Here is a 13,045-nt window from a genome sequence, read left to right on the forward strand (position 1 = left end):
CACTCCAAATAGAAGTGAAATTATCAAAAGGCTGGTAATCTAATTTGTTCTAATATGTTGGAAATGATTTCCCTTTTTCGGTACTGCTATTTATAATTCGGTTTATTTATGTTATATTCATTTAAACTTTTGTTCAAAAGAATTGATATATATAAATGAATCTATCTTATATTTAACTACTATATGAACTAATAATAACATGAAACAATAAGAGAGAAAATGAAATGAAAACGATTTTCAAGTGGACTAAAAGTGAAAAAGATAGTTTTATTTTTATCACATTTAAAACGTAGGGAGAAATTTCCTGTGGTGATAGCGATTCGCCTTGTGTTTTTCGTTTTAGGAGTGATGTGACAAAAATATCACTTTCACCTTTTTAGTTCATTTAAAAAACGTAGATATTGACATTTTAAATTTATTTCATTATTTTCTTTATTTAGTTTCATGTCCGTCAGTTTATATCAGAAATTGTTCGAAATTTCAGTTCGATATAAAATGATGATAAATTTTGTTCGTAATATTAAAGAAACAAGGCATCAATCTTTAATAGAAATTCAAGCACTCTAGATAATCGGATGGTGTTGGGTTCTTACCATCATGCTATTACCCAAAAGTTACAATTTTGTTGGTGCTTTTACACCCTAATCTTGTTCCTATAAAAAAAAAGTAGCATCGTTCTGTTAAGGATATTATATATTGTTTTTTATTTTCATGTTTTTGGAGAATATTATAGTATTTTGTGGTATCATTTACAACTGCTTTTTTTTTTCTTCATTCCATTTTTGAAGTCAGGATTATCTTTCCATATTTTCAAAGAAATGTTTGGTTATAGAAAATCCCCAAAGAAACTTTGTTGCGAGATTTATAAATGTTCAGAAATCCCTGATTTGGTAATGAAAGAAAAAAATCCTTTTAGTGCAAAATAAATCTCTTTTGGTGATTTATTTATTTCCCATTTTTGTTTGCTGCCAAAATAACTTTAGCCATCTATGGCAAAAAACTAGTCGTTCAATCGTGCTTCTAGATTTAAAAAAAAAAATTAAAAAATGGCGTACCAAGTCATAAATTTTTTTTTTTATAGTAGAACAAAATATTTAAAATAGAAAAAACAAATATTTAAGCTAGAAATAAAAATCACTGTTAATAAAAATCTACCAGAAAATAAGATAGCAGAATTGAAAAAAAAAATTGGAAAGTGGTTCTTTGGGGGAAAATAATAATACTGTCAGTGTGTTGTTGTTGTCCAACTGATGTATAATTTTGCACGAATCATTTTTTTTTTAAAGACTAAACTTAAAAAAAGAAAAAGGATTCAAAGCCGTGGTCTCTTAGGGGATAAAGTGCTTGCCTCTTAACGAGGTGCCCCGGGTTTGAATCCCAGCGATGGATTGTCGAGGCTAATTGTGGGAGGTTTTCGTGGTTTTCCTCTACATGTAATGCAAATATGGGTTAATTCCATCACTTTAAAAAAGTTGAAAAATAAGGGCCATCCGAGGCAGGTGAAATATTGATTGACGCAAAATTCTACTTATAACGGTCAGGAAATAATTAAAACTTATTTTGTTATCAGGCATGGAGTTAAGTAGAGATTTGAGTGCTCTAGCTAGTCAGAAAAGTTCCAAGTTTTTAAAAATATAAATTTTTTAAAAGCTGTTTTCTTTATTAAAGTTTTAATAAATTATTGTTATTATTATTATTTCTTTTTTGAAGTTTTTCTCTTATATTTTTTGCTGAAATTATGTGATTTTATTTAAAACTACTGTGTTTTAGAAAATTAAAAAGAAAAGAAATCTTTTATGACTTATATAGAATTTTAATAATTTAAGTAAAGAAAAAAAAAACGAATTTTTGGATGAAATTATCTATCTTAAAATAAATGCATTTTTTCGATTGAGTATAGGATTTTCGAATTCATTAAGTTAGTTTCAGAGAAGGAACGAAAAAGTGTCTACAATTTTCAACCGGCTTCTTGGTTGCAATTGAAAAACACATATTTCAGATTGTAGCTACTAAACAAATCTTTAGTAAACCAAATATACATAGCCGTCGAAAGAAGAATGAATAGAATTTTCCTTGCACGATTTGATTTCTAATGATTTTCGTTTTCCTTGTTAAAATGGCACTTTTTAAGTGAAAAGACCTTAACATTCCAATTTATTAGTACTAACTCTTAAATAAGTTACAAATTCAAGCCCAAAAACGTACCTTTTTGGATTTTTTGTATTCGAAAATCCACTTTCTAACGAATTTGGATATTTGATCCAAAACATATGGGTTAGTCAAAATCTGGAAAATTAGGTAAAGCTAGGAGAGATTGTACGCAAAGAAGATGGGGGTAAGGAGTACAGTACGCTCGATGAGATTCCAGGTATTTGTACAAAAGCAGTGCTGTAGCGTTGATCAGTTTTTTTTGTGTGTTTTTTTTAAAAAAAAACTTTTTTAAGCCTACACGAAATATTTTTTTGCTGTTAAAAGTTGTTTTTTTCGTAAAGATTTCGTCTCAGATGTGTGAACACAAGCATATAATTTATGTATGTATATGTCTAGAGCAGTTAACCGCTGTTGGCACCAAACCTCTTGCCTTTTAAAATTTGGATTACGTTTTATCAATTTTATGATGTTTTCATTTAAAGGTAAATAATACATAGAAAATTAAAAATTTGTGTGTTACATACTTTTAAACCAATCCCTTGAACCATTTAGGTAGCAGGTTAGTACGTGAATAATCGACCATTAGATCGTAAGCTGTTCAGGTACACTGTTTTTTGCTACGAAACCCACGATTTACAGTCTGATTAAAGTTAGATCATCGCAAGTCATTTCAAATTTATGACAATCCAATGTTCAACACATTTATTTAATAACTTTTTATTAATTCTTTACAGTTTGAAACAACTTTCTTGTGATTTGATCTCCGTTTTGCCTTTCACCTATAACAATAGCATTTTTCTTGATTTTAAAGTGCATATAATCTCTGAGTAAAGCTAAAATTGTTCACTTAAACAATGCAATGCTTCCAATTTTCCTTCAAGGGACACCTTAAGGTACTATTCACCAGCTCCTAGATTTCAATAGGATGCCTGATTTTTTTCTTCTTTTTTTGTCCATGCAATTAACAAAACAGCATCTATATGTTCAAACCATTTGCTCCAGTTGCATTCTTTTTAATTCAAAGATATTCACTTCGAATTTCTACTTGAAAGTCAAGACTTCAACAATCTTTCGATGCAAAATCCTTTTATCCACCTCAAAGTTTCAAATTTAAATAAACCAGAGTTTGGAGATCTTCTAGATTAATAGTGATAGATAATACTTGTTAAACTTTCATTCGGAGATCTCCGTCTTGGATTTTTTCTTCTTCATGATTTGAACTTCAAAATGGCAGCATTATTGTATTTATTCCAACTCTAGGGCTTCAATTGAATATCATCGGCCGTCAGAGATCGGGCACGATGGAATTGCAATGTTTTGGTTTAAGAATCCGAGAACCGAGAGCTTTCTCAAAGTAATGATAGATTTATCTATTTATTTTATTGCAACAGCCCTTTTTAAACCGTACCATTCGAGCTATAAGTATAAAGTAAATAATCGATTAAAAGTTACGCTGCTTGGAACATATCGCAAAGTAGCCTCTCAATCGGAACCGAACCGATGGTTTTTCTAAAAAATACTTCTTCCACGACGCTGGCGTTCACCTTTCTCACCAGCGAGAGGACCAAGAGGAGTTTTCCAAATCGAACCTTCGAAGGTGGTTGTTTGGTTAGGACGTACTCGTGCAACATAAGCTGAGTCTGATCTTGCAACATTTCCACTTGTACTGGATCTCTCAAACCGCTCGCTTCTGAAAGAGGGAAACGAATTAAAAAATGAATTTAGGGAGTATGGAGAAAATACACTATGAATTTATCGAACACTGCAAAAAAAGAGATGATTACAAAAATTCGAGCTGGATTTCAAATCAAATGAAATAGAATATACCCTAGCAACAATCTTATCTTGATCCCAATTTGGTTCGACAAAGATCTTATAAGAACATGAACTGATGGAATAAGATTGGAATGTGGTTAGATTATGCAATATGGACCTAGATTGGGTATGACAACTAAATAAAGATTCTATAATGGCTGAAAAATACAGGCTGAATTACTCAAACCTGTATAGGCTTAAATATGGACTGAGTAATGTCGATACAATTATGGATAAACAGAACAACTTAACTGGGATTAAGAAATGCATAGCAACCCTGTCTGGATATGTTATCGTAAGCCGCTAGGAGGGTTTCCTTATTATGGACTGACTGTTCATGCACGTTTGAACCAGCACTTTTGTTTATGAAAATTATGTTAGTTTTGTGTTTTCTAATAATTATTGTCAAGAATTGCATTTTATAAATCCCGGCTTTAGCTATTTAATCTACGTTTTTGATTTTGCTACTAATTAGTAAATTTTGTCATTTCAATTATTAAATCAATCATTGTTTTTCCTTTCCTGTAGATCTACATTTAAGCTAAGAATATACTTTGTATTAGCTGCCAATGCTACGCAAATCAAATCTAAAACTATCACTTGTGATACGTTTTCTTGCATAAAACAATTGATTCTAACAATGCATTCCATAAGACGTACTATAATAAAGTAAATTCCGCTGCTTGTTTTATTTATTTTCCTTGTACAGATTCATATTTTGCACTAATGAGAAGAAAAAACCTTTTTTTGGAGAAAAAAAAGGTGATAGCACGTTTGTGTTTACATTAAGTGGATATTTTATTCATTTAGCTACTAATATGCTTGAAAAATATAACATTCTTAACAAATTTTGCTGGATACCAAAGTCACAATTGACAATTCTTCCAGATTTTCCAGAAAATCTTACATCAAAATTTGGAATTTGATTTAAAAGGATTTTAATTTGCTTTACATATACATAATTTAAATAGTTTAGTAAAATACGTGATAATTATTCTAATGAATGATTTTAAGTAGTGATAAGGAATTTAAAAAAATTATCTTTGTGTTTGCGCTTCAATTTTATTTACTCCACCATTATGAAAAGTTTCGATTAAAAAACCATAAATATTGTCAGTTGTACAAAGTCTTGATAGTCCTAGATAAATACTCAAAGTAAAATATCTGTCATTATTTATTTTGTGAAAAAAGGGTAAAGTTCCAAAAATGAAACGTCGGATTTTAACCGGTTCATTAAATTGCTATATTATATAGTAAACGTTGAATATTCACCTGATCGGAAGAGTACCAAAGCTTTAAGACAAGAAAACTCCGTGTGATCAACGTGTAGAGCCACCAATTGTGACATAACATTTTTCATTTGATGAAGCTGAGTTGCAACTAAACTCTGCTTTTCGGGTGCTATCACATTGACGAATGAAAGAAATCCTGTAAAAATGATTAAAACAATTTCGTAAAAAATTCTTTGACGCAAGTTATGCAACGTAAGTAATATTTTTAAATGTATTATAAGAATTAAAAAAAAAAAGGAAACTCACTCTGGTACTAAGCTAAAACTATAAATTCGTTCTCTTAATATCTAATTACCACGTACCATTAAATATTTTAAATCAAATAGCACAAATGTTCTTATCATTCCTACAAGACTTTTATTGCTGATATCGAAAACTAATCGCAAAAACATCTAAACGGTTTTTTTGTTCCATTTCTAAATTCATACAATAAATCAGCACACTTTAAGATTAAAATACCATTTGCTATAAAGTATGAAGACTTACTACGCAAATTAATGTTCTAAAAATGTTTGTATAGACGATGAACACAAAGCAATAGCTCAACACATATTTTGGAATTAAATCTTTGCTCATTTCTTTTTATAACCGTCGTTGAACAGCCTACCCAATTTTGGATTTACGACTACTGATGTTCAACTCCGTAGCCTTGTAATTTTGGACCCAATCCAGAAGACAAGAAAACTTTTGGATCAGTACCCTCAGTGGTATGATTTGTTATGGGAACATAGAGGACTTTGTTACTCGACAGATTTAACTTGCATCGGTCACCATTTACTGCATGGGGATTCTTCGGCCGGCTGGGATCAAACCCACGACCTCTTGGACGTGTACGCAGTGCCCCACCAAACAGGCTATCCCGGTATATCTGTTGATTGCAATACATTTTTTAAAAAATTCCTTGTTTAAGTTTAAGTAACATATGCCATGAACATTAACTATCATAAATTATCGTATAAAAATATTCGCAATATTATTATAATCAGAAGTATAAAAAATTAAATAGACTAGATAGTCTAGGAACGAAGTCTGTCAAAGACTTGGTATGGTCTAGAAAAAAGACACAGTTGGAGATGTGTTATTATAAACTTAATAATGTTATTATAAACTCATAAACAATTTAGAAACCAAGACTGTAAGAGACTTGGTATAGACTTAATCTAGAAATCAAGACTGTTAGCAGGACCTGATTATCGCCTAGGCCCAATAGGCATATGTCTAGGGTCACAATTTCTGAGGGGCCTCAAAAAGTAGTAAAAGTCTAATGAAAGGTGGACTAGCTTTGTATTGGTTTAAGTATTCAATAAAAAACCGCTACAACAAACAGTATTAAATAAAAATCGGTGACTTTTAGCAAGAATCACTGATTTCAATTGTTTGTGGCCACCAAACTATTTTTATTTTGATATAACATTGTTTTGTTGTTTTATATTTTGCTTTAATTTATAGATACGTAAACTTTATCTTAGAAAAATAATCTTCAATTGTCTGCTTTCAAAATTTCTTAGAATGTTTCTCTTGAATCATTCAGTTCAATAGATTCTTTTTCATTGTTAGGACTACTTTTCAGTAATTTAATTTCAAAATATCTTGTAAGGGGCCCGGAAAATTTGGTGGGCCTTGGGCCTGAATTTGTCTTGATCGGTCCCTGACTGTTAGAAAATTGTACCTTCTTGCAGGGGAAATCCCCACTGGGCTGCACTCAGAACAAAGACATCACACCAGGACTCTTCCAAAAGGATGGCTTGATCTCGAAATCCAAGTTGCAAGAACGATGGAATACCTCTCATCCAGCGTATTGAAAAGAACAACAGCTTTGCAGCAGCTTCGTATATCGTGTCCAGGGGATTGGGTGGAAAGGGACCAAAGAAAGCGGGTGGCAGGCTGTTTGAAGGGCCCATCACCCCACATCGTGGATGATCCATGGCCACATAAGATGCGGTCCTGGAGAGGTTCTCTGGAGATTGCAGACTGCTCCTGAATATGTGGGAGGTGGGCGTTAGGTGGACAGTAGAGGTCGGACTGGTGCGAGGTTGAGGTGGGGGTGTAGAGTTTCTAGAATCGTCACTTGAGATGCAATCTTCGAGACATGATTTTTTGGTTGAGGCTGGACTTTGTGGCTTAAGATCTGTTGTGGAAAGTAAAGGAGAGAAATGAAAACGTTTGACTAAGAAAACAATTCTAGAACAAAAAGATTCTCTAGTAAAACAAAAATTACTTCTCTTTTAAAAAGAGATATTATTAAATTAAATAATAAAAAATAACAAATATTTACAAAAAGCATGAAAGCATTTTTGCATGAAATTATATTTGCATAAACAAATTTTATAACTGCGTGGGGGAAATTTTTCGATTTGATTAAAAAGCTCTCGATATATGGCGAAATACGTAATAAGTAACATTAATATTTAGGAGTTCAAACTTTGGTCCACACTCCTGATCAAACTATTTGGACCATATTTAACAGATTGCGGCTGCCTGCTATATTTATTGTTTAAGAAATCAGAATCCGCTGGAAAATAGGTATGTTTATTCACACTGATTTTGAAAATTCAATTATCGTCACTAATTAATCATCATAACTATTTGAGGTCATCCCCTCGAACCATTAAGATTGAGTCCTAGGATTCGATTATTAGATCAGAAGTTATTCGGAGTAATTCGTTATTTTTTTCTCTTCGCACTGTACATAACTTCTATTATACATGAAAATATTTTTTTTAAAACAATACTTATTATTATGCGAAATAATGCGATGATTCTAGTAAAGAAACTTTATTAAGTCTAAATATCTGTCAGTAGAACTTTGTAGTAGTTGTATATATATATNATTTTATATATATATATATATATTCTGAGCCGGAAGATGGACTCAATAGTCAACATTAAAATGAGTTCCCTAATAAAGAATACGATTTTTTTCAGATTTTTTAAAGCACTTTCAGTTTTTAAGAATTTGTAATTTGTTTGAAAATATAGTTTTTGAAAACCGCCCGTACGCTCTATATTATTTTATTGGTGACACACAAAAACAGTTAATTGTATGCTATGTAAGAAGTAATTTTCGAAATCGAATATTGTAACCTTAGAAACATGAACACTCTTTCTGTTATAATTTTGTTTATGCAAGTAACAATCATTGTTATTTAATCAGACATGTTGAGGCGATTCTTGCCTTTGAATCTATCAAATCATTTTGTACCCCTACAGATTAAACTACTCGCGATCAAGTGAAAAAAATAATGCCTTAAGAGCAATTATACTTATCTACATAACATTCGTTGTATCGTTCTCCTACTAGTATGCTTGTAGGCTTTCGTGTCAGCTATCATTATCTCCTTTTAATTTGTTGATATTGATTGATAATGCATACTTCACTTCTGTATTTATAGCATAAAGCGATAAGAATTTTTAGTTCAATAGCACGCTACAGTCAGACTAAGACATAAATTATCCTAGAGAATTGTAACTAAACGATGTTCAGTCGTCAAATTAATCCGGGTTATGTTGTTCCGTTTAAAGTGTTATGCATAACAATGACAAAAATTATGCCGCTTTTCATAACTATGATATGTACTTCGCATGTATGAACATTTTACTTTTTTGATGAAGATTTTACCAAGTGGTAGTGAAATTATAATAGGATACATAATTCAACAATTAGTGTCAGAAGTTTTTTTTTTTCTCTTACTTTATAATTTTGATGTGATTAAACGAACATTTACTTATAAAGAATATTTGTGTTTTATTTAAATGTAGTGGCGATCAAAGTCATTTTAAATTAAAGTTGATTGCAATACATTTTNCCACCTGGATTACACTGTGAACATCATTTGCTTGGCGTTAGTTTTAAGTCAAATAATTGGCAAGTAAGAAGCGATAAAGGATAATCCTCTAGCACCCCTCTCCTAAGTTCATCTTAGTCCTTCACCTCTCCGATTTTCCTTCTCCGATTTTGACAATTGAAGATTGATTACTGATTACGTCCACTGAAGAGGGGGGAAAAATCTGTGACGATCGAGCACAGACGCGGGTTGCGATGATTACGGAAAATGAACGAAAAAGTAAAAATAGGATTACAGGACTTCAAATTTCGACTGCTCCACCAGCAGCGTAGTTAGACTCTTTGGGGCTTTGAGGTAATCACTCGAAGTTGGGTCCCCATATAATTTACTGAAATATTCGTCAACCAATTAATCTTTCTCTATTAACCATTGCATGCCAGATTTTGACTAATCACACATCCTCCCCCTTCAATAAACTATTTTGTTACATGTTTTAAAATTCAAAGATTTGTAATTTATATCATATATGTTATTGCTTGAACGTCGATTATCTGTTTCGTAAACATTAATCGACCTGTAATGAATCTAATACCGGATGGGAAATAACTTTACAATAGGAAATGTTGTCCGTAAGAAATCGGGTTGGGGATGAAAATTTTCTAACCAAATTTAAAAAATTGTGAATGAAACAAGAAAATTAAAATAACCTTCATTCTTATAATACTTCTGTAAACTTGTGAACTTTGGGGGTCCCTGGGGATTATCCCGCCTCGTGGTAGATACTCTCCAGCACTGGTCTTTTGATGAATTATTGATGTTTCAACTTTTTTTTTTTTCCTAAAGGTTTTGAAACACGTAGTACGTTCTAAAATATATGTATATCTTCATTTATAGGTAGGCAATCTAATCCTATTGATGAACTTGTTGCTGAACCGCTTTTCTCCTCCGTTATTATTATTATAATTTCAATGAAATTTATTATAATAGCATTTTATCATAAATAAAAATTGATTTATTATTCATAATAAAATAAAATAAAACAGAATAAATTAAATAAAGTAAATTTTTTGTCGCTCGTTTTCAGCATTATTTTTTATTCTTCAGACGCAAAAAATTAGTTTGCAAGTATACTTACAATGATCTGCTATGGCACTCACTTAACTTTCAGTGCGAAGAGCTGGGGTTCGATCCCCATTCTCGCTATAAAACCCGCAAAACTTCAAATAGATGGGTGCCAGCTTTACTAGTACGTAAATACAGCCGGTGCACAATTCTAATCGCATTGCTGTTGGCCGCGAAGTTACGGAGTCTTAAACTTAATGATCTTCCTCCCTGGCATACAACCTGCTGTTATTGAAATGTTTCACTACACTTACCATGCATTGGTCTTGATATTTCGGCTTGAGTCTCTTCGTCATTTCTCCTGAAAGATAACGGCACAGAAACTGGAATGCTTGTGTTGACGTGTGACAACAAGGAGGGTGGAGGCAACCTTCCGACATCTGAAGCGACAGACGTACAGAATGGTCCAACGCCCAGCGAGACATTGTTCAAAATGGTGGATCTCTGAGAACCAGGTCTTAAAGAGTTTCCATAACAATGCGAAGCGTCTGAAGAGCTGGTGACCAACCTTGAACGTCTTCTGGGTTGAGACCGAGAAGCCCTCTCATGTTGAACAGCTGAAAGAAGAGAAAAATTTATTGTAGATATAAGTAGAAAGCACATAGAAGCANATATAAATATATATATATATATACTTTTTTTTTCTTCCTGAATTTAGGAAGCTTTTTGAAATCCTTAAGTAAAATGCTTTATTTTAATCCTATAAAGGAATTCAAGTTTTTAAAAAAAAAATTTTTTTTAAGGATTTAAAGCAGCGGTTCCTGAATCGTGTTCCGTGGCAAACTAAGGTTTCGTTGAAGGATCGCAGGGGTTTCCAGAGTTAGGAATTTTTTTTTATTCTGTGACCTGTTATTTGAAACCTATAATTAAATTTTATCCGTTTAATTGCCCATTATTTATTTAATATTTTCGTTATTTTTATGAAATTATTTCATTAAAATGCTTGTGAAGAAAAGAAGTAAAACTTAAAAAAATTGTTATAACAATATATTGAAAAATTGCAATAATATAGAATATTAATTACATAGAGTGAAAATAACCAAATTCAACAACGAAGAAATATGTCTCCATAATAGCCATTTTCAACATTTATTTTGGTCCTCTGTTTCACCTTATTTCAATGTGAAAACCAAGCTTTAGTATAATCAGTTTGTTGGCGCCTCTATCGGCTTTGGCTTCGTTTATCTTTTCATTTGGCGAAAAGAAGAGCTCTTGTTGTTGTTGTTTTTGATATCGTCGGACGTCTTCAAATGGCGTCATTCATCGTTTGTTAATAAATTGTTAAATAGTTATCGTTTGTACTTAATCAATCGTATATACAGTCCACATATCGACCCCCTCAACACAGTTTATGCACTAAAATCAAATGAGAAGACTAAATGCTGCTTCAGACCTATAAATTTAACTGTCTAACATATAATAAGATTGATATAACAATAACATTAAAAATTTCAGTTTTATTCATTTATTAAATATTTTCAAATTAATTATTAAAATTTCAATCATAAAATATTTCCATTTGTTTATAAACTGATTTATTTTGTCTCAGGGTTCTGCAAAAAAAAAGAAGAAAAAAATCGATCATTTAGGGTTCCATATTCGAAAAAAATTAGGCACCATTGATTTAGCATGTCATTAAGACAAAAGAAGATTTTGTCTAAAGAAGACGAGACAAAAGTAGAAGACCTTAGCACCTAAAATAAAGTATGGTTCTATTTAAATATTTTAACTACACTTTATTTATTTGGCTCTTAAATTTATTTTCCTGTTGGATATAAATAAGTTTGACTTGAACCCCATTACTCTTTTTAAACTAACAGAAGAATAAATAACTTTTATTGCTTAGTTGCTTATAGCTACTATACGTGAATGTTTTGAAAATAAATTATCAGAATAGATTCTTCTTTACTTTGTTTATCATAGAATTTATGATATAACATAATTAAATTTAAAAAAAAGAAACAAAGAAGCGCAAATGAAAAATATAACAGAGACACTTAATTGTAGATTGTTTACACTTTAAATCCACTTCTAAACGTTTCCCATCAGAGTAAATTGGAGGCTCTATGGATTGTTGAACATATGTTTGATTTTTGTTTGATCGATTTTTTATTGTTCTTTTAACGAGCTCTTGATAATAAACTATCATTCCATAGCCCGCAGCACTATAGCTCTCAGAAAAGGACGAATATGAAAGCGTAGCTTTATTAAATTAAGACAAATAGTGCTTGATTGCAGTTAGAAACCTCCAAAGATATTTTTAAAAAGCAACGCAATGAAATTTTACAGGCAATAATTTTAGATACTTCATTTAATTCTATTTGTTTTTAGAATTTTAAATTTTACTTTAATTATTGTTCAAGCTGCCGAAAACCTGTATGGATAGTACTGAAAAGTTCGCTGAAAGTTAAATACGCAAAACAAAGATATTTAGTAAAAATCTGAAAACAAACAAAAGTGCCTACAAAGTGCAAACAAAGTTATCTACCTTTAAAAAAATGGCGATTTCAGAATTGTCTTGGTATAATTTTGTCAGAAATAGATCAATAATTTAAAATACCACGTGGTATATTTCTCAAATTCTAATTAGATGAGAGCTTTATAAATTAAATGTTTTGAAGAATAATGCCGAGTAGAGTAAATAATCTAAGATGTTTTTCATAATCTACTTATGAAAATTGAAAAAATATGATTAAAAACATGTTTTTAATTTCCCCCCCCCCCCCCCTTGTCAGTAGAGTTGTTGAGAGAGAAAAAAAAAATTTGTTTGATGGCAGAATTAACGGTCACATGACGATTGAATATAAAAAAAATAGCGATAAAAATCGCTTTTTTTCGCCGAAAATGCATCCCATGCCACAAAACACGTACTTCCATTTT

The 13,045-nt window shown here is 31.4% G+C and overlaps 1 protein-coding gene across 2 annotated transcripts in view; it reads right to left on the reverse strand.

Annotated features, from left to right (window-relative positions):
- Positions 1-2,838: 2,838 nt before the first annotated feature.
- LOC107436239 (photoreceptor-specific nuclear receptor) overlaps positions 2,839-13,045 on the reverse strand; it is a 61,765-nt gene continuing 51,558 nt past the window's right edge. For both annotated transcript variants that reach the window (XM_016047873.4, XM_071187090.1), the window contains exons 3-6: positions 10,420-10,722; positions 6,928-7,386; positions 5,239-5,394; positions 2,839-3,841 (exon numbers count right to left, since the gene is read on the reverse strand). In XM_016047873.4, coding sequence (XP_015903359.1) covers positions 3,600-3,841; positions 5,239-5,394; positions 6,928-7,386; positions 10,420-10,722 — 1,160 coding nt within the window. In that variant the 3' untranslated portion in view covers positions 2,839-3,599. The remainder of the gene's footprint in view (positions 3,842-5,238; positions 5,395-6,927; positions 7,387-10,419; positions 10,723-13,045) is intronic.

This window comes from Parasteatoda tepidariorum, chromosome 1, assembly GCF_043381705.1.
Source record: "Parasteatoda tepidariorum isolate YZ-2023 chromosome 1, CAS_Ptep_4.0, whole genome shotgun sequence".
Lineage (NCBI taxonomy): Eukaryota > Metazoa > Arthropoda > Arachnida > Araneae > Theridiidae > Parasteatoda > Parasteatoda tepidariorum.